The 22,874-nt window shown below is 48.5% G+C and overlaps 1 protein-coding gene across 1 annotated transcript in view; it reads left to right on the top strand.

The window, feature by feature from the left end:
- Nucleotides 1–22,874, top strand: part of HSPE1 (heat shock protein family E (Hsp10) member 1) — a 63,134-nt gene that overhangs the window by 14,153 nt on the left and 26,107 nt on the right. The window contains exon 2 of the mRNA XM_063934113.1: nt 16,660–16,824. Within this exon, the coding sequence (XP_063790183.1) occupies nt 16,660–16,824 (165 nt within the window). The remainder of the gene's footprint in view (nt 1–16,659; nt 16,825–22,874) is intronic.

Here is a 22,874-nt window from a genome sequence, read left to right on the forward strand (position 1 = left end):
CCCAGGTCTCTCCCCTGCACTGCACTACAGAAACAGGGTATAACAGAGAGGGGGGGGCAAAATAAATGGCAATATCTTAATATAAAAGCAGCTATAAGGGAGCACTTAATCATAAGGCTATCCCTGTCATATATAGCGTTTTTTGGTGTGTGCTGGCAGACTCTCCCTCTGTCTCCCCAAAGGGCTAGTGGGTCCTGTCTTCGTATAGAGCATTCCCTGTGTGTCTGCTGTGTGTCGGTACGTGTGTGTCGACATGTATGAGGACGTTATTGGTGTGGAGGCGGAGCAATTGCCAAATATGAGGATGTCACCTCCTAGGGGGTCGACACCAGAATGGATGCCTTTTTTGTGGAATTACGGGATAGCGTCAACTCGCTTAAGCAGTCGTTTGCCGACATGAGGCGGCCGGACACTCAATTAGTGCCTGTCCAGGCGCCTCAAACACCGTCAGGGGCTGTAAAACGCCCCTTGCCTCAGTCGGTCGACACAGACCCAGACACAGGCACTGATTCCGGTGGTGAAGGTGACGAATCAACCGTATTTTCCAGTAGGGCCACACGTTATATGATTTTGGCAATAAAGGAGATGTTACATTTAGCTGATACTACAGGTACCACTAAACAGGGTATTATGTGGGGTGTGAAAAAACTACCAGTAGTTTTTACCGAATCAGAAGAATTAAATGACGTGTGTGATGAAGCGTGGGGTGCCCCGATAAAAAACTGCTAATTTCAAAGAAGTTATTGGCTTTATACCCTTTCCCGCCAGAGGTTAGGGAGCGCTGGGAAACACCTCCTAGGGTGGACAAAGCGCTAACACGCTTATCAAAACAAGTGGCGTTACCCTCTCCTGAGACGGCCGCACTTAAAGATCCATCAGATAGGAGGATGGAAAATATCCAAAAAGGTATATACACACATGCAGGTGTTATACTACGACCAGCTATTGCGACTGCCTGGATGTGCAGTGCTGGGGTAGTTTGGTCAGAGTCCCTGATCGAAAATATTGATACCCTGGACAGGGACAATATTTTACTGTCGTTAGAACAAATAAAGGATGCATTTCTTTATATGCGTGATGCACAGAGAGATATCTGCACACTGGCATCACGGGTAAGTGCTATGTCCATTTCGGCCAGAAGAGCTTTATGGACACGACAGTGGACAGGCGATGCGTAGAGGAGTTATTTGGGGTCGGTCTATCGGATTTGGTGGCCACGGCTACGGCCGGGAAATCCACCTTTCTACCTCAAGTCACTCCCCAACAGAAAAAGGCACCGACCTTTCAACCGCAGCCCTTTCGTTCCTTTAAAAATAAGAGAGCAAAGGGCTATTCATATCTGCCACGAGGCAGAGGACGAGGGAAGAGACAGCAACAGGCAGCTCCTTCCCAGGAACAGAAGCCCTCCCCGGCTTCTACAAAAGCCTCAGCATGACGCTGGGGCTTCGCAAGCGGACTCGGGGGCGGTAGGCGGTCGTCTCAAGAATTACAGCGCGCAGTGGGCTCACTCGCAGGTAAATCCCTGGATCCTGCAGATAATATCTCAGGGGTACAGGTTGAAATTAGAGACAGAGCCACCTCGCCGTTTCCTGAAGTCTGCTTTACCAACGTCCCCCTCAGAAAGGGAGACGGTTTTGGAAGCCATTCACAAGCTGTATTCTCAGCAGGTGATAGTCAAGGTACCTCTTCTACAACAAGGGAAGGGGTATTATTCCACTCTTTTTGTGGTACCGAAGCCGGATGGCTCGGTAAGGCCTATTCTAAATCTGAAGTCCTTGAACCTGTACATAAAGAAGTTCAAGTTCAAGATGGAGTCACTCAGAGCAGTGATAGCGAACCTGGAAGAAGGGGACTTTATGGTATCCTTGGACATCAAGGATGCGTATCTCCATGTTCCAATTACCCCTCACACCAGGGGTACCTCAGGTTCGTTGTACAAAACTGTCACTATCAGTTTCAGACGCTGCCGTTTGGTTTGTCCACGGCACCTCGGGTCTTTACAAAGGTAATGGCCGAGATAATATTTCTTCTTCGAAGAAAAGGCGTATTAATTATCCCATACTTGGACGATCTCCTAATAAGGGCAAGGTCCAGAGAACAGCTAGAGATGGGTTTAGCACTATCTCAAGAGGTGCTAAAGCAGCACGGATGGATTCTGAATATTCCAAAATCCCAATTAATGCCGACAACTCGTCTGCTGTTCCTGGGGATGATTCTGGACACAGTTCAGAAAAAGGTTTTTCTTCCCGAAGAAAAAGCCAAGGAGTTATCTGACCTGGTCAGGAACCTCCTAAAACCAGGAAAGGTGTCTGTACATCAATGCACAAGAGTCCTGGGAAAAAATGGTAGCTTCTTACGAAGCAATCCCTTTCGGCAGATTCCATGCAAAGGGATCTGTTGGACAAATGGTCAGGGTCGCATCTTCAGATGCACCTGCGGATAACCCTGTCGCCGAGGACAAGGGTATCCCTTCTGTGGTGGTTGCAGGAGGCTCATCTATTGGAGGGCCGCAGATTCGGCATGCAGGATTGGATCCTGGTGACCACGGATGCCAGCCTGAGAGGCTGGGGAGCAGTCACACAGGGAAGAAATTTCCAGGGAGTGTGGTCGAGCCTGAAAAAGTCTCTTCACATAAGCATTCTGGAACTAAGAGCAATCTACAATGCTCTAAGCCAGGCGGAACCTCTGCTTCAAGGAAGACCGGTGTTGATCCAGTCGGACAACATCACGGCAGTCGCCCATGTAAACAGACAGGGCGGCACAGGAAGCAGGAGGGCAATGGCAGAAGCTGCCAGGATCCTTCGCTGGGCGGAGAATCACGTGATAGCACTGTCAGCAGTATTCATCCCGGGCGTGGACAACTGGGAAGCAGACTTCCTCAGCGGACACGACCTTCACCCGGGAGAGTGGGGACTTCATCCAGAAGTTTTCCACATGCTATTAAACCGTTGGGTAAAACCAATGGTGGACATGATGGCGTCTCGCCTCAACAAAACACTGGACAGGTATTGCGCCAGGTCAAGAGATCCGCAGGCAATAGCTGTGGACGCGCTGGTAACACCTTGGGTGTACCAGTCGGTATATGTGTTTCCTCCTCTGCCTCTCATACCAAAGGTATTGAGGATTATACGGCAAAGAGGAGTAAGACTAGTGGCTCCGGATTGGCCAAGAAGGACTTGGTACCCGGAACTTCAAGAGATGGTCACGGACGATCCGTGGCCTCTACTTCTGAGAAGGGACCTGCTTCAGCAGGGTCCTTGTCTTTTTCAAGACTTACCGCGGCTGCGTTTGACGGCATGGCGTTTGAATGCCAGATCCTAAAAGGAAAAGGCATTCCAGAAGAAGTCATTCCTACCTTGATAAAGGCAAGGAAGGAAGTCACCGCGAAGCATTATCGCCGTATTTGGCGAAAATATGTTGCGTGGTGCGAGCAGCGGAGTGCTCCGATGGAGGAATTTCAACTGGGTCGTTTTCCTACATTTCCTGCAATCAGGATTGTCTATGGGTCTCAAATTGGGATCTATTAAGGTTCAAATTTCGGCCCTATCAATATTCTTCCAAAAAGAATTGGCCTCAGTCCCTGAGGTCCAGATTTTTATCAAAGGAGTACTGCATATACAGCCTCCTGTGGTGCCTAAGGTGGCACCGTGGGATCTAAATGTAGTTTTAGATTTCCTCAAATCCAATTGGTTTGAACCACTAAAGAATGTGGATTTTAAATATCTCACATGGAAAGTGACTATGTTACTGGCCCTGGCTTCGGCCGGGAGAGTATCTGAACTGGCGGCTTTGTTTTATAAAAGCCCTTATTTAATTTTCCATTCGACATAGGGCAGAGCTGCGGACGCGTCCGCATTTTCTCCCTAAGGTGGTATCAGCGTTTCACCTGAACCAGCCTATTGTAGTGCCTGCGGCTACAGACGACTTGAAGGACTCCAAGTTGTTGGACGTTGTCAGAGCCTTAAAAATATACATTTAAAGGACGGCTGGAGTCAGAAAATCTGACTCGCTGTTTATACTGTATGCACCCAACAAGTTGGGTGCACCTGCTTCTAAGCAGTCGATTGCTCGTTGGATTTGTAACAAAATTCAACTTGTACATTCTGTGGCAGGCCTGCCACAGCCTAAATCTGTTAAGGCCCATTCCGCAAGGAAGGTGGGCTCATCTTGGGCGGCTGCCCGAGGGGTCTCGGCATTACAACTCTGCCGAGCAGTTACGTGGTCAGGGGAGAACACGTTTGTAAATTTTTACAAATTTGATACCCTGGCAAAGGAGGACCTGGAGTTCTCTCATTCGGTGCTGCAGAGTCATCCGCACTCTCCCGCCCGTTTGGGAGCTTTGGTATAATCCCCATGGTCCTTTCAGGAACCCCAGCATCCACTTAGGACGATAGAGAAAATAAGAATTTACTTACCGATAATTCTATTTCTCGGAGTCCGTAGTGGATGCTGGGCGCCCATCCCAAGTGCGGATTATCTGCAATACTTGTACATAGTTATTGTTAACTAATTCGGGTTATTGTTTAGGAAGCCATCTTTCAGAGGCTCCTCTGTTATCATACTGTTAACTGGGTTTAGATCACAAGTTGTACGGTGTGATTGGTGTGGCTGGTATGAGTCTTACCCGGGATTCAAAATCCTCCCTTATTGTGTACGCTCGTCCGGGCACAGTACCTAACTGGAGTCTGGAGGAGGGTCATGGGGGGAGGAGCCAGTACACACCACCTGACCTGTAAAAGCTTTACTTTTGTGCCCTGTCTCCTGCGGAGCCGCTATCCCCCATGGTCCTTTCAGGAACCCCAGCATCCACTACGGACTCCGAGAAATAGAATTATCGGTAAGTAAATTCTTATTTTTTTCCAGAATCAGAGGATTTGAATGACGTGTGTGATGAAGCGTGGGTTAACCCCGATAGAAAACTGCTAATTTCCAAGAAGTTATTGGCATTATACCCTTTCCCACCAGAGGTTAGGGCGCGCTGGGAAACACCCCCTAGGGTGGATAAGGCGCTCACACGTTTATCAAAGCAAGTGGCGTTGCCGTCTCCTGATACGGCCGCCCTCAAGGATCCAGCAGATAGGAGGCTGGAAACTACACTGAAGAGTATATACACACATACTGGTGTTATACTGCGACCGGCAATAGCCTCAGCCTGGATGTGCAGTGCTGGGGTAGTGTGGTTGGATTCTCTGACTGAAAATATTGATACCCTGGATAGGGACAGTATTTTATTGACTCTAGAGCAATTAAAGGATGCTTTCCTTTATATGCGAGATGCTCAGAGGGATGTTTGTACTCTAGCATCAAGAGTAAGCGCGATGTCCATATCTGCCAGAAGAAGTTTATGGACGCGACAGTGGTCAGGTGATGCGGATTCCAAGAGGCATATGGAAGTATTGCCATATAAAGGAGAGGAATTGTTTGGGTTCGGTCTTTCGGACCTGGTGGCCACGGCAACTGCCGGCAAATCCACTTTTTTACCTCAGACCCCCTCCCAACAGAAAAAGACACCGTCTTTTCAGCCGCAGTCCTTTCGCTCCTATAAAAAGCGACCAAAAGGACAGTCTTATCTGCCGCGAGGCAGAGGAAAGGGTAAGAAAGGGCAGCAAGCAGCCCCTGCCCAGGAACAGAAGCCCGCCCCGGCTTCTACAAAGCCATCAGCATGACGCTGGGGCTTTACAAGCGGACTCAGGAACGGTGGGGGGTCGACTCAAGATTTTCAGCAATCAATGGGTTCACTCACAAGTGGACCCGTGGGTCCTGCAGATAGTATCTCAGGGTTACATGCTGGAGTTCGAAAGGTCTCCCCCTCGCCGGTTCCTAAAGTCTGCTTTACCAACGTCTCCCTCAGAAAGGACGTCGGTTTTGGAAGCCATTCACAAGCTGTATTCTCAGCAGGTGATAGTCAAGGTACCCCTCCTACAACAGGGAAAGGGGTATTATTCCACACTATTTGTGGTACCGAAACCGGACGGTTCGGTAAGGCCTATTCTAAATCTGAAATCCTTGAACCTGTACATAAAGAAATTCAAGTTCAAGATGGAGTCACTCAGAGCAGTGATAGCGAATCTGGAAGAAGGAGACTTCATGGTGTCCTTGGACATAAAAGATGCTTATCTACATGTCCCGATTTACCCCTCACACCAAGGGTATCTCAGGTTCGTGATACAAGACTGTCATTATCAGTTTCAAACGCTGCCGTTTGGGTTGTCCACGGCCCCTCGGGTCTTTACCAAGGTAATGACCGAAATGATGGTTCTTCTACGAAGAAAAGGCATATTAATTATCCCTTACTTGGACGATCTCCTGATAAGGGCAAAGTCCAGAGAACAGCTGGAAGTCGGTGTAGCGCTAACACAAGTAGTGCTTCAGCAACACGGGTGGATTCTAAATCTTCCAAAATCTCAATTGACCCCGACAACACATCTGCTGTTTCCTGGGCATGATTCTGGACACTGTTCAGAAAAAGGTATTTCTCCCGGAAGAGAAAGCAAGGGAGTTATCCGAACTTGTCAAGAACCTCCTAAAACCAGGAACTGTGTCAGTACATCAATGCACAAGAGTCCTGGGAAAGATGGTGGCTTCGTACGAAGCGATTCCATTCGGCAGATTCCATGCACGAACATTTCAGTGGGATCTGCTGGACAAATGGTCCGGATCGCATCTGCACATGCATCAGCGGATAACACTGTCACCGAGAACAAGGTTGTCTCTCCTGTGGTGGTTGCAGACTGCCCATCTGTTAGTGGGCCGCAGATTCGGCATACAGGACTGGGTCCTGGTGACTACGGATGCCAGCCTACGAGGTTGGGGAGCAGTCACAAAGGGAAGAAACTTCCAGGGCGTGTGGTCAAACCTGGAGACGTCTCTTCACATAAATATACTGGAGCTAAGAGCGATCTACAATGCTCTAAGCCTGGCAAAATCGCTGCTTCAGGGTCAGCCGGTGTTGATCCAGTCCGACAACATCACGGCAGTCGCCCACGTAAACCGACAAGGCGGCACGAGAAGCAGGAGTGCAATGGCAGAAGCTGCAAGGATTCTGCGCTGGGCGGAGAATCATGTCGTAGCACTGTCAGCAGTGTTCATCCCGGGAGTGGACAACTGGGAAGCAGATTTCCTCAGCAGACACGACCTTCACCCGGGAGAGTGGGGACTTCATCCAGAAGTTTTCCACATGATTGTGAACCGTTGGGAAAAACCAAAGGTGGACATGATGGCGTCTCGCCTCAACAAAAAATTGGACAGGTATTGCGCCAGGTCAAGAGACCCTCAGGCAATAGCTGTGGACGCTCTGGTAACACCGTGGGTGTACCAGTCAGTGTATGTGTTCCCTCCTCTGCCTCTCATACCAAAGGTACTGAGAATTATACGGAAAAGAGGAGTAAGAACAATACTGGTAGCTCCGGACTGGCCAAGAAGAACTTGGTATCCGGAACTTCAAGAGATGCTCACGGAGGATCCGTGGCCTCTACCTCTAAGAAGGGATCTGCTTCAGCAGGGACCTTGTATGTTCCAAGACTTACCGCGGCTGCGTTTGACGGCATGGCGGTTGAACGCCGGATTCTAAAAGAGAAGGGCATTCCTGAGGAAGTTATTCCTACTTTAATTAAAGCCAGGAAAGAAGTGACCGCACAACATTATCACCGCATTTGGAGAAAATATGTTGCGTGGTGTGAGGCCAAGAAGGCTCCAACGGAAGAATTTCAATTGGGTCGATTCTTACATTTCCTGCAAGCAGGATTGTCTATGGGCCTCAAATTGGGGTCCATTAAAGTTCAAATTTCGGCCTTATCAATTTTCTTCCAGAAGGAATTGGCGTCAGTGCCTGAAGTACAAACTTTTGTCAAAGGTGTACTACATATACAACCCCCAATAGTGCCTCCAGTGGCACCGTGGGATTTGAACGTGGTTCTAAATTTTCTCAAATCTCATTGGTTTGAGCCTTTAAAATCGGTAGATTTAAAATACCTTACATGGAAGGTAACCATGCTGTTGGCCCTGGCTTCAGCCAGGAGAGTTTCGGAGTTGGCAGCTTTGTCATACAAAAGCCCATATCTGATATTCCATTCGGACAGGGCAGAATTGAGGACACGTCCTCAATTTCTCCCTAAGGTGGTTTCGGCATTTCACTTGAACCAGCCTATTGTGGTGCCTGCGGCTACTAGCGACTTGGAGGACTCCAAGTTACTGGACGTTGTCAGAGCATTAAAAATATATATTTCAAGGACAGCTGGAGTCAGAAAATCTGACTCGTTGTTTACATTGTATGCACCCAACAAGTTGGGTGCTCCTGCGTCTAAACAGACGATTGCATGTTGGATATGTAGTACAATCCAACTTGCACATTCTGTGGCAGGCCTGCCACAGCCTAAATCTGTAAAGGCCCATTCCACAAGGAAAGTGGGCTCATCCTGGGCGGCTGCCCGAGGAGTCTCGGCATTACAACTTTGCCGAGCAGCTACGTGGTCAGGGGAGAACACGTTTGTAAAATTTTACAAATTTGATACTCTGGCTAAAGAGGACCTGGAGTTCTCTCATTCGGTGCTGCAGAGTCATCCGCACTCTCCCGCCCGTTTGGGAGCTTTGGTATAATCCCCATGGTCCTGACGGAGTCCCAGCATCCACTAGGACGTTAGAGAAAATAAGAATTTACTTACCGATAATTCTATTTCTCATAGTCCGTAGTGGATGCTGGGCGCCCATCCCAAGTGCGGATTGTCTGCAATGCTTGTACATAGTTATTGTTACAAAAATCGGGTTATTACTGTTGTTGTGAGCCATCTGTTCAGAGGCTACTTCGTTTGTGTTATCATACTGTTAACTGGGTTCAGATCACAAGTTGTACGGTGTGATTGGTGTGGCTGGTATGAGTCTTACCCGGGATTCAAGATCCTTCCTTATTGTGTACGCTCGTCCGGGCACAGTACCTAACTGAGGCTTGGAGGAGGGTCATAGGGGGAGGAGCCAGTACGCACCATGTGACCTAAAAGCTTTTCTCTATCGTCCTAAGTGGATGCTGGGGTTCCTGAAAGGACCATGGGGGATAGCGGCTCCGCAGGAGACAGGGCACAAAAAGTAAAGCTTTTACAGGTCAGGTGGTGTGCACTGGCTCCTCCCCCTATGACCCTCCTCCAGACTCCAGTTAGATTTTTGTGCCCGGCCGAGAAGGGTGCAATTCTAGGTGGCTCTCATAAAGAGCTGCTTAGAGAAGTTTAGCTTAGGTTTTTTATTTTACAGTGATTCCTGCTGGCAACAGGATCACTGCAACGAGGGACAGAGGGGAGAAGAAGTGAACTCACCTGCGTGCAGGATGGATTGGCTTCTTGGCTACTGGACATGAAGCTCCAGAGGGACGATCACAGGTACAGCCTGGATGGTCACCGGAGCCTCGCCGCCGGCCCCCTCGCAGATGCTGAAGCAAGAAGAGGTCCAGAATCGACGGCTGAAGACTCCTGCAGTCTTCTAAAGGTAGCGCACAGCACTGCAGCTGTGCGCCATTTTCCTCTCAGCACACTTCACACGGCAGTCACTGAGGGTGCAGGGCGCTGGGGGGGGGCGCCCTGGGAGGCAAATGTAAACCTATATAAGGCTAAAAATACCTCACATATAGCCCCCAGAGGCTATATGGAGATATTTAACCCCTGCCTAAATACAATAAATAGCGGGAGACGAGCCCGCCGAAAAAGGGGCGGGGCCTATCTCCTCAGCACACAGCGCCATTTTCTCTCACAGAAAGGCTGGAGAGAAGGCTCCCAGGCTCTCCCCTGCACTGCACTACAGAAACAGGGTTTAAACAGAGAGGGGGGGCACTAAATTGGCGACATAAATATATTAAAGATGCTATAAGGGAGAAACACTTATATAAGGTTGTCCCTATGTAATTATAGCGTTTTTTTGGTGTGTGCTGGCAAACTCTCCCTCTGTCTCTCCAAAGGGCTAGTGGGGTCCTGTCCTCTGTCAGAGCATTCCCGGTGTGTGTGCTGTGTGTCGGTACGTGTGTGTCGACATGTATGAGGACGATGTTGGAGGAGGCGGAGCAATTGCCTATGATGGTGATGTCACTCTCTAGGGAGTCGACACCGGTATGGATGGCTTATTTAGGGAATTACGTGAGAATGTCAACACGCTGCAAGGTCGGTTGACGACATGAGACGGCCGACAAACAATTAGTACCGGTCCAGGCGTCTCAGAAACACCGTCAGGGGTTTTTAATAACGCCCATTTACCTCAGTCGGTCGACACAGACACCGACACTGAATCCAGTGTCGACGGTGAATAAACAAACGTATTCCTTATTAGGGCCACACGTTAAGGGCAATGAAGGAGGTGTTACATATTTCTGATACTACAAGTACCACAAAAAAGGGTATTATGTGGGAGTGAAAAAACTACCTGTAGTTTTTCCTGAATCAGATAAAATAAAATAAAGTGTGTGATGATGCGTGGGTGTACCCCGATAGCAAATATTGGCGTTATACCCTTTCCCGCCAGAAGTTAGGGCGCGTTGGGAATGAATAAGGCGCTCACACGCTTATCAAGTGGCGTTACCGTCGCCAGATACGGCCGCCCTCAAGGAGCCAGCTGGTAGGCAGCTGGAAAAATATCCTAAAAAGTATATACACACATAAGGTGGTTATACTGCGACCAGCGATCGCCATCAGCCTGGAGATGCAGTGCTGGGTTGGCTTGGTCGGTTTCCCTGACTGAAAATATTTGATTGATATAGAGCATTTAATAGGATGCATTATATATTTATGTATGCGAGATGCACAGAGGGATATGTGCACTCTGGCATCAAAATAAGTGCGTGATCCATATCTCCCAGAAGATGTCATGGACACGACAGTGGTCAGGTGATACATATCCCATACGACACATGGAAGTATGGCCGTATAAAGGGAAAGAGTTATTTGGGGTCGGTCCAACGGACCTGGGGGTCTCGGCAACAGCTGGAAATCCAACCTTTTTACCCCAAGTTACATCTCAGCAGAAACAGACACCGTCTTTTCAGCCTCAATCCTTCCGTTCCCATGAGGGCAAGCGGGCAAAAGGCCAGTCATATCTGCCCAGACATAGAGGAAAGGGAAGTAGACTGCAGCAGACAGCTCCTTCCCAGGAAAGGAAGCCTTCCACCGCGTCTGCCAAGTCCCCAGCATGACGCTGGGGCCGTGTAAGCGGACTCAGGTTAGGTGGGGGTGTAGTCTCAAGAGTCTCAACGCGCAGTGGGATCACTCGCAAGTTGACCCCTGGATCGTACTAGTATTATCCCAGGGGTACAGATTGGAGAGTCGAGACATCTTTTCCTCGCAGGTTCCTGAAGTCTGCGTTACCAACGGCTCCCTCCAACAGGGAGGCAGTATTGGGAAAAATTCACAAGCTGTATTTCCAGCAGGTGATAATCAAAGTACCCCTCCTACAACAAGGAAAAGGGTATTAGTCTTCCACACTATATGGTGGTACTGAAGCCAGACGGCTTGGTGAGACATAGTCTAAATCTGAAATCTTTGAACACTTACATAAAGGTTCAAATCAAGATGGAGTCACTCAGAGCAGTGATAGCGAACCGGAAAGAAGGGGACTATATGGTGTCCCTGGACATCAAGGATTACCTCCATGTCCAAATTTGCCCTTCTCAACAAGGGTACATCGGGTTCGTGATACAGAACTGTCAATATCAGTTTCAAAAGTTGCCGTTGAATTATCCACGGCACCCCGGGCCTTTACCAAGGTAATGGCCGAAAAGATGACTCTCTTCAAAGAAAAGGGCATCTTAATTATCCCTTACTTGGACGATATCCTGAAAGGGGCAAGTTCCAGAGAACAGTTGGAGGTCGGAAAAGAACTATCTAAAGTAGTTCTACGATAGCACGAGTGGATTCTAAATATTCCAAAAATCGCAGCTGTGTTTTCCGATGATACGTCTGCTGTTCCCAGGAATGATTCTGGGCATAGTCCAGAAAAAGGTATTTCTCCTGGAGGGGAAAGCCAGGGAGTTATCCGACCTAGTCAGAAACCTCCTAAAACCAGGCCAAGTATCAGTGCATTAATGCACAGGAGGCCTGGGAAAAATGGTGGCTTCTTACGAAGCGATTCCATTCGGCAGATCTCACGCAAAACATTTTCAGGGAGATTTGCTGGACGAATGGTCCGGATCGCATCTTCAGATGCATCAGCGGATAACCCTGTCTCCAAGGACAAGGGTATCTCTTCTGTGGTGGTTGCAGGAGGCTCATCTACTGGAGGGCCGCAGATTCGGCATACAGGATTGGATCCTGGTGACCACGGACGCCAGCCTGAGAGGCTGGGGAGCAGTCACACAGGGAAGAAACTTCCAGGGAGTGTGGACGAGCCTGGAAAAGTCTCTTCACATAAACATTCTGGAACTAAGAGCAATCTACAATGCTCTAAACCAGGCGGAACCTCTGCTTCAAGGAAGACCGGTGTTGATCCAGTCGGACAACATCACGGCAGTCGCCCATGTAAACAGACAGGGCGGCACAAGAAGCAGGAGTGCAATGGCAGAAGCTGCCAGGATCCTTCGCTGGGCGGAGAATCACGTGATAGCATTGTCAGCAGTATTCATCCCGGACGTGGACAACTGGGAAGCAGACTTCCTCAGCAGACACGATCTTCACCCGGGAGAGTGGGGACTTCATTCAGAAGTTTTCCTCATGATAATAAACCGTTGGGAAAAACCAATGGTGGACATGATGGCGTCTCGCCTCAACAAAAAACTGGACAGGTATTGCGCCAGGTCAAGAGATCCGCAGGCAATAGCTGTGGATGCGCTGGTAACACCTTGGGTGTACCAGTCGGTATAGGTGTTTCCTCCTCTGCCTCTCATACCAAAGGTATTGAGGATTATACGGCAAAGAGGAGTAAGAACGATACTAGTGGCTCCGGATTGGCCAAGAAGGACTTGGTACCCGGAACTTCAAGAGATGGTCACGGACGATCCGTGGCCTCTACCTCTGAGAAGGGACCTGCCTCAGCAGGGTCCTTGTCTTTTTCAAGACTTACCGCGGCTGCGTTTGACGGCATGGCGGTTGAACGCCAGATTCTAAAAGAAAAAGGCATTCCTGAAGAAGTCATTCCTACCTTGATTAAGGCAAGGAAAGAAGTCACCGAAAAGCATTATCACCGCATTTGGCGGAAATATGTGGCATGGTGCGAGGGTCGGAATGCTCCGACGGAGGAATTTCAACTGGGTCGTTTCCTACATTTCCTGCAATCAGGATTGTCTATGGGTCTCAAATTGGGATCTATTAAGGTTCAAATTTCGGCCCTGTCTATATTCTTCCAAAAAGAATTGGCCTCAGTTCCTGAGGTCCAGACTTTTGTCAAAGGAGTACTGCATATACAGCCTCCTGTGGTGCCTCCGGTGGCACCGTGGGATCTAAATGTAGTTTTAGATTTCCTCAAATCCCATTGGTTTGAACCACTTAAGAAGGTGGATTTGAAATATCTCACATGGAAAGTGACTATGTTACTGGCCCTGGCTTCGGCCAGGAGAGTATCAGAACTGGCGGCTTTATCTTATAAAAGTCCTTATTTAATTTTCCATTCAGATAGGGCAGAGCTGCGGACGCGTCCGCATTTTCTCCCGAAGGTGGTGTCAGCGTTTCACCTGAACCAGCCTATTGTAGTGCCTGCGGCTACAAACGACTTGGAAGACTCCAAGTTGTTGGACGTTGTCAGAGCTTAAAGATATACATTTCAAGGACGGCTGGAGTCAGAAAATCTGACTCGCTGTTTATACTGTATGCACCCAACAAGTTGGGTGCACCTGCTTCTAAGCAGTCGATTGCTCGTTGGATTTGTAACACGATTCAACTTGCACATTCTGTGGCAGGCCTACCACAGCCTAATTCTGTTAAGGCCCATTCCACAAGGAAGGTGGGCTCATCCTGGGCGGCTGCCCGAGGGGTCTCGGCATTACAACTCTGCCGAGCAGCTACGTGGTCTGGGGAGAACACGTTTGTAAAATTTTACAAATTTGATACCCTGGCAAAAGAGGACCTGGAGTTCTCTCATTCGGTGCTGCAGAGTCATCCGCACTCTCCCGCCCGTTTGGGAGCTTTGGTATAATCCCCATGGTCCTTTCAGGAACCCCAGCATCCACTTAGGACGATAGAGAAAATAAGAATTTACTTACCGATAATTCTATTTCTCGGAGTCCGTAGTGGATGCTGGGCGCCCATCCCAAGTGCGGATTATCTGCAAGACTTGTACATAGTTATTGTTAACTATTTCGGGTTATTTTGTTTAGGGAGCCATCTTTCAGAGGCTCCTCTGTTATCATACTGTTAACTGGGTTTAGATCACAAGTTGTATGGTGTGATTGGTGTGGCTGGTATGAGTCTTACCCGGGATTCAAAATCCTCCCTTATTGTGTACGCTCGTCCGGGCACAGTACCTAACTGGAGTCTGGAGGAGGGTCATAGGGGGAGGAGCCAGTGCACACCACCTGACCTGTAAAAGCTTTACTTTTTGTGCCCTGTCTCCTGCGGAGCCGCTATCCCCCATGGTCCTTTCAGGAACCCCAGCATCCACTACGGACTCCGAGAAATAGAATTATCGGTAAGTAAATTCTTATTTTTTAGATGTGCCCTGTCTCCTGCGGAGCCCGCTATTCCCCATGGTCCTGACGGAGTCCCAGCATCCACTACGGACTATGAGAAATAGAATTATCGGTAAGTAAATTCTTATTTTTACTTTGCTTGGTGCGCTTCTAACAATCATGTTTCAAGTTTAGTACGGCCAAACTTTTGGCCTTTCTGCAACGGGGCCTGGACTTAGGCCTTCGTCTGGCCTCCATCAGGGTTCATATTTCTGCCTTGTCGGTATGGTTTCAGAGAAAAATTGCGACTCTACCTGATGTTCATACATTCACTCAGGGTGTGTTACGGATTCAACCTCCCTATGTCCCGCCTGTTGCTCCTTGAGATTTTTCGATGGTTGCAGAACTTAACTGGCTTACTCTTAAGGTTTTGTTTTTACTGGCTATTGCCTCTGCTAGACTGGTTTCAGCTTTGGGGGCCTTCTCCTGTGGGTCACCTTTTCTGATTTTTCACCGTGACCGGGCGGTTCTTCGGACACGCCCTGGATATCTACCTAAGGTGGTGTCTTCTTTCCACCTTAGCCAAGAGATTGTGGTTCCGGCCTTTATCTCTCCTGATTTGTCCTCCAAAGAGCAGTCTTTGGATGTGGTACGGGCTCTCCGTATCTATGTGAAGAGGACAGTCTCCGTTAGGAAGTCTAATTCTCTTTGTACTTTTTGGTTTTCACAAAAGTGGCTGGCCTGCGAATAAGCAGACCCTGGCCAGATGGATTACAATGGTGATTGCACAAGCTTATGTGCAGGCTGGTGTTCCAGCTCCTGCTACAATCAAAGCCCATTCTACTGGGTCGGTTGGACCTTCTTGGGCGGCACGCCGTGGTGTGACCCTTGAACAATTGTGCAAGGCGGCTACGTGGTCCTCCATGTACATGTTCATAAGGCTCTATGCCTTCGATACTTCCGCCACCCAGGGTGCTTCCTTTGGACGCCAGGTACTTATGCCCGCTACAGTGCATCCCCTCCCATGAGGAACTGCTTAAGGACATCCCCAATGTTATCCCTGTGGAACCCAGTGTACCCCGCTGCAGAAAAGCAGATTTATGGTAAGAACTTAACGTTGTTAAATCTTTCTGCGAGGTACACTGAGTTCCACAGGGTGCCCACCCTGACACACTTGGCTTCTTTGGGTTTGTATGGCATTAGCCGCTGACACTTTCTCCTGTCGTGAGAACGTGGTGTACGTGGCTACTAACAGTTGTCGTCTTTTACCTGCTACTGCATTGGACTGGTTAACAAAACTGAGCTCCTGTGCACGTAGGTGGGGTTATAGAGGAGGCGGCGCTAAGCATCTTGGGAACAGTCAAAGCTTTTAGCCTGTTGGTGCCTCGGACCAAGATCCTACTCTACACCCCGATGTGATCCCACTGTTCTTACCATAAATCTCCTTATTTGGTTTTCTCCAAACATAAGGTTTCTTATTAAAGCCCAAAATTTCTATTTAAGATTCTTCCATCTGCTGAACTTCCAGCAGTCTTCTAGCACATCATTGTGGCCTTTAGCAAACTGAACTGGCAGTAATGTGTTTTTTGAGATGGGATGTGCGATTCAATTGAAATCAATATGCATATAGGGGGATTTCAGATGTTAGGAAAAAACAGACACCTAACTGACTCTTCAAACATTTGAATTCTCCCCTTCCCCCCCCATTGTCCATTTCCAGTAGTACTGACAGCACAAGTATTCTTTTGCACATCTGTGGCAAGAGACTGAAAACTTACTGTGAGCTGTCCCGAAATGTCACATCATGTAGAACTGATTACCAACCTGGATGGGCCTGATTGAATAAGTTGCATTAAAGGTCTGTTTACTAAGTGTAAAAAAAACCTGTGCTCATACCTTGGTGTCTTGTGGTCCAAATACATCCTGAAGACTGAATTGTGGGTTTTGATGTTGTAGTAATTGTGGTCTGTCCTGTGCGGCTTCCCCCATACTCTATTCTTGTCTCATATGTTGTCAATGCATATGTTTACTACAGTATGTAATATTTCACTGTATTTGTATTTTTTTAATAGAAAGTGTAAATGTTCTTTTGACAGGCAGCAAAAGCTTTTAAAAGCTTTCTACCATTATTTGATCGTGTTCTTGTTGAGCGGCTTGCTCAAGAAACAGTCACCAAAGGAGGAATTATGCTTCCAGATAAATCTCAAGGCAAAGTGCTGCAAGCAACAGTGGTAGCTGTTGGGGAGGGATCTAAAGGAAAGGTAACGTGTGTGTGTGTGTGTGTGTGTGTGTGTGTGTGGCATTGAAATTATTAAATGGAACAAAAGCGTTCAAGTTGACATTTCAGATCCTAGGATGCATCCCAATTATAAGTCACTCTCTTGCGCGCTCTCAACTTGTGACAGCTGATTTTCAAACTTCGCATTTCTCTCCAAAGATGTTGCAGTTTCACAGTGGAAATGGCAATAACCATGCATAGAAACATGTAATGCTTGGGACCCTTGGTAGGAGCTGGAATAGAAGTGTGTATGCATACCCATGGTTCATAATTAGTAGCTTCTAAATGAGCAAGCAGGCTGACATTCAACCAGCTGACTTGTACAGACTGCCGCATAATTTGTTCTCCGATATGCTACTACAAGGATGGGGAACCTTTGGCCCTCCAACTGTTGTTGAACTACACATACCAGCATGCCTTGCTACAGTTTTGTTATTTGGCCATGCTAAAACTGTTGCAAGACATGCTGGGATGTGTAGTTCAACAACAGCTGGAGGACCGAAGGTTGCCCATCCCTGTACTACTATGATTGAATATTTTCAAGAGCTTCTGAATAAAAGCATAAGTTATGGTGCCTTTTACTTATGGAGATAATCAGTGGGTACTAAAGAGACAATGGGGTATAGTCAATAAGAGTCGGGTCCATTCCGACATGCAGTTGTCAAAATGGACCCGACAACCCCTATTCAAAAGAGTGGACAAATCCGACAGTCGGGGGAGGGGGGGGGGGGGGCAGCAGAGGAGGCTCACGGCAGCGTCCACCCGGCTCCAGCAAGCGGGACCTCGCTTGCTGGAGCCGGGTGGACGCTGCCGCTGGGTTCCTGCTCTTCACTTGGGCTTCTGTGAGGAGACCTGCAAAACATGCACCGTGTGGGGGTCCTGAGGACCGAGTTTGAGAACCTGTGCTCTAGGACGTTAAGAGAAAATAGGATTTTGGTTACCTACTGGTAAATCCTTTTCTTGTAGTCCATAGAGGATGCTGGGCGCCCACCCAGCGCTTAGTTTTCCTGCAGTTGTTATCTAGTTCAGTACAACTTTGTTAGTTACGTACTGCGTTATTACAGGGTAAGTAATGTTTCAGCGGTTGCTGAGTTTTTCAAGCAAGTTAGCTTGATGTGCCTTGTATGTGTGAGCTGGTATGAATCTCGCCACTATCTGTGTTAACTCCTACTCTCGAAGATGTCAGTCTCCTCGGGCACAGTTTCTAAACGGAGTCTGGTAGGAGGGGCATGGAGGAGCCAGCCCACATTATCACTCTTAAAGCGCCAATGGCTCCTGGTGGACCCATCTATACCGCATGGTACTAATGTGGACCCCAGCATCCTCTACGGACTACGAGAAAAGGATTTACTGGTAGGTAACCAAAATCCTATTTTCTACTAAATTTAGCCCATACTGAAAAAGAGACGCAATATTTAAGACCGTCTATGGATGACCTGATGAATAGAGATTCAGTTCCCATACCAACGTCTCAGACCCCTGCCATTTGCCCAGAAAGGCGTACTCTGGCCCAGCTCATGCAGGCTGATACTGATGACGATACATCAGAATCAGAGGAGGGTGAAGTGGATCCGAGTGGGGGGGGGGGGGGGGGGGGGGGGACGCTGTCCTGTCACAAGGAATACAGGGGTTAATTCCAAGTTGATCGCAGCAGGAATTTTGTTAGCAGTTGGGCAAAACCATTTGCACTGCAGGGGAGGCAGATATAGCGTGCAGAAAGAGTTAGATTTGCGTGGGTTATTTTGTTTCTGTGCAGGGTAAATACTGGCTGCTTTATTTTTACACTGCACATTAGATTGCAGATTGAACACACCACACCCAAATCTGACTCTATCTGCACATGTTAAATCTGCCTCCCCTGCAGTGCACATGGGTTTGCCCAACTGCTAACAAAATTCCTGCTGCGGTCAACTTGGAATTACCACTTACAGACCCTGATAGCTTCTATCAGAAATGTCCTGCACATTCCTGACAAGGTGGCGGAGGTGAAGGTGGAATCTTAATTTTCTGCATTGGGGTACACTGGTATTCCACAGGGAATTAACATCAGGGTGTAGAGTTGGATCTTGATCCGAGGCACCAACAGGCTAAAGCTTTGACTGTTCCCAGGATGCCTTGCACCGCCGCCTCTATATCCCCGCCTCCAGGCACTGGAGCTCAGTTTGTAAGTTTGTGCCTGCAGTGCAGGCAGCTAACAGGATGAGCTGCTCTAAGCAGCCCTAAAAAGAGCTTTTCTGAGAAGAAAGAAGACTTCAAGGGCTGCAGCACAGACACTAGATGCTATATGTCACACTGACGTACCGTTCTGCGGTTCCATCACCTCCCCCAGCGGCGCTGTATACTCCCGCGCCCTGGTTGCCGGGTACTTACAGCGGAGGCTCTCTGCTTCTCATAAGGCACACATCGCCGCTGCTGCTTTCCTGGATCGCGTGGCCACATCCTCAGGAGCGACTTCCCTATATCACTATAATCCGGAACATTTTCCGTGCATGTGCGCAATACATTCAAGTGACAGTGGGTGCAACTTCCGCAGACACTGCAGGTGGCACAACAAGCATCAGTGGGGCTGTTATGGCGTCCAAGGTCAAAGCAAGTATTGCACATGGGCGGAACACACAGCACACACAAGTGTCAGTGAGTACAGCTTCTGGGGGCACTGAAGGTGACACAGCAAGCATCAGTGGGGAATGTTATGGTGTTCAAGGTCACTGGGCAGGATATAAATCCTCATTCTGACACTGGCATGAGGACATTTGTGCCAAGGCACTGTTCTACCCCCCGCCAGTATAAATATTTGTTGAAAATTGCGGGAATGAAGTGCGCCATTACGGGGGCGGAGCTTCTTCCTCACAGCACACACACACTCTGCTGAGAACTGCAGGGTGCAGGGGGGGCGCCCTGGGCAGCATAAAACTTAGTTTATGGCAAAAAGAACCCCCGCCAGCATAATTAACTGATTAGTTAAGTGAGTGAAGCGCGCCAGTACGGGGGCGGGGCTTCTTCCTCACTAAGCCAGCACACTAATCGACGCCATTTTCTCACAGAAACGCTGGTCCTCCCTTCACTACTGACATGTCAGGGTGCAAAAACGGGGGGGGGGGGGGGTGTATATGGTGCTTGTATTATAGTAATAAAAACGCTGCAGGTCTGTGTTAAAGGATATGTTTCACAGATTATGTCCATCTGACAGAGATCTGTTCCCCAGTGTGTATGTGGTGCACGTGTGTGACATGTCTGAGGCAGGGAGTTTCTCCCTGGAGGAAGCCATTGTAGGGACACAGAGTTGTACGGTGGTGGCGATAACGGCACACCAAGAGCCTGCATGGATGAAAGAAATACGTGGTAGTATGCATCAATAGGAGATTAGATAAGGCTGTATCTAATAGCAATAGTCATAACATTTGTACAGACACGGACTCTAAGTCCTGTGTCGACGATAGGGACTCCAAGGAAATAGATCTAATAAGAGTCCCTCCCACGAGCTTAATATATTCTTTCCCGGCAGTCACCCCTTGTGTTAGTGCGATGTCCAGGGTGACAAAGAAAGTAATTATCCCTGCACCGGGCACGGCGTCGCTAAAAGAGCCGGCAGACCGAAAGGGGTAAACGACATTAAAATTTATGTTGCAAATGGTACGCTGCTCAGACCCACTATTGTTTGCGTGTGGGTGAGTCGCGCTATTGAAAAAGAGTCAGTGTCATCAGAAATTGACACGATTGATTAAGATGAGATACTTGTTACGTTAGGGAATATCAAAGACGCTGCCACATACATGCTAGAGGCGATTAAATATTGGACTCTTGAGTTCACAAGCCGCTACCAGGGCCGTATCGGCTCGGCGGGTGTTGGGGATTCGCCAGTGGAACGCGGATGCAGATTCCAAAAGAAACATGGAGGCTCTCCCATATAAAGGTGAGGCCTTATTTGGCGATGGCCTGGATGCGCTACTGTCGACTGCTACCGCAGGTAAGTCGACATTTTTGCTCTCTGCGCCTGCACTGGCAAAAAGGACCTATCACTCGCACATCCAGTCCTTTCGGCCCAATAAATACAAAAAGATGAGGTTTCCCCTTCTTTGCAGGTAGGGGAAAGGGAAAGAAGTCCACAATGGCTTCAGGTTCCCAGGAGCAGAAGTCCTACCCCTACTTCTGCCAAATCTTCAGCATGATGTTGGGGCTCCTTTTGAGGGAGGCCGCTCGGGTGGGGGCACGTCTCAAACTGTTCAGCAATGGTTGGATTCTCTCTGACCTGGATCCCTGGGTGTTGCAAATAGTGTCCCCGGGATACAAGCTGGAGTTGCAAGATTTTCCCCCATGCCGATTTTTCAAATCGACCTTGCCAGCTTCTCTTCCAGAAAGGGAAGCGGTAACAGCGGCAATCCAAAAACTGTCCGGATCAGGTCATAGTCCTGGTACCTTTGTAACAACAAGGGGAGGGGTTTTATTCAAGCCTCTTCATAGTTCCGAAGCCGGACGGCTCAGTCAGACCGCCCCTAAACCTAAAAAATAAAAATTCTAAAAATCTTAATCTCCACTTGAAACGATTCAAGTTCAAAATGGAATCACTGAGGGTAGTGATTTCCAGTCTGGAGGAGGGGGACTACATGGCGTCTGTAGACATGAAGGATGCTTACCTACATGTTCCCATTTATCCTCCTCGTCAGGCTTATCTGAAGATTCGCGGTTCAGGATTGCCATTACCAATTTCAGACATTACCTTTCGGTCTCTCCACGGCGCCAAGGGTATTCACCAAGGTGTTTCACCTGCGTCAAAAAGGAGTCCATATAATTCCTTATGTAGACTATCTCCTGATAAGGGCGAGATCCAGGGAGCAGTTGTTACAAAGCATCACACTCTCCCTGTCAATACTCCCAACAACATGGTTGGATCATAAATTATCCAAAGTCATAGTTGGAATCGACGACAATATTGTCTTTTCTCGGGATGATTCTGGACACAAGTTCAGAGTGTATTTCTTCCGGTGGAAAAGGCTCTGGAAATCCAGAAGATGGTAAAACAGATATTGAAACCATCGAGTGTGTCGATCCATCAGTGCATTCGGTTGTTGGGGAAGATGGTGGCGGCCTACGAGGCCATACAGTTTGGCAGGTTCCATGCCAGAGTATTCCAGTTGGACCTGTTGGAACCGGAAGATAATTCTGTCAAAAGCCAGGATTTCGCTCCTGTGGTGGCTCCACAGCTCGCACTTACTAGAGGGATGCAGGTTCAGGATTCAGGACTGGGTCCTGGTAACCACGGATGCGGGAGCTGTCACTCAAGGGAAAAGCTTCCAAGAAAAATGTTAAAGTCGGGAAGCCTGCCTTCACATGATCATGCTGGAATTGAGAGCCATTTACAACGGCCTTCAATAGGCGGTACATCTTCAAGATCACAATATAACAGCAAGGCGGAACGAAAAGCAGCGGTGAAATGGCAGAGGTGACTAAGATCCTCCTCTGGGCAGAAAAATATGTAAGGGCTCTGTCGGGAATTTTCATTCCAGGAGTGGACAACTGGGAAGCATGCTTCCTCAGCAGACACGATCTCCATCTGGGAGAGTGGGACCCCCACCAAGAAGTCTTCGCAGAGGTGACAAGTCTTTGGGGGAGTTCCTCAAGTAGACATGATGACTTCTCGTCTCAACGAGTCCCTGTATAATTATAGCGTTTTTGGTGTGTGCTGGCAAACTCTCCCTCTGTCTCCCCAAAGGGCTAGTGGGTCCTGTCCTCTATCAGAGCATTCCCTGTGTGTGTGCTGTGTGTCGGTACGTGTGTGTCGACATGTATGAGGACGATGTTGGGAGGCGGAGCAAATTGCCTGTAATGGTGATGTCACTCTCTAGGGAGTCGACACCGGAATAGATGGCTTATTTAAGGAATTACGTGATAATGTCAACACGCTGCAAGTCGGTTGACGACATGAGACGGCCGGCAAACATATTAGTATCTGTCCAGGCGTCTAAAACACCGTCAGGGACGTTATAATGCCCATTTTACCTCAGTCGGTCGACACGGACACTGACTCCAGTGTCG

Source organism: Pseudophryne corroboree, chromosome 7 (assembly GCF_028390025.1).
Source record: "Pseudophryne corroboree isolate aPseCor3 chromosome 7, aPseCor3.hap2, whole genome shotgun sequence".
Classification (NCBI taxonomy): domain Eukaryota; kingdom Metazoa; phylum Chordata; class Amphibia; order Anura; family Myobatrachidae; genus Pseudophryne; species Pseudophryne corroboree.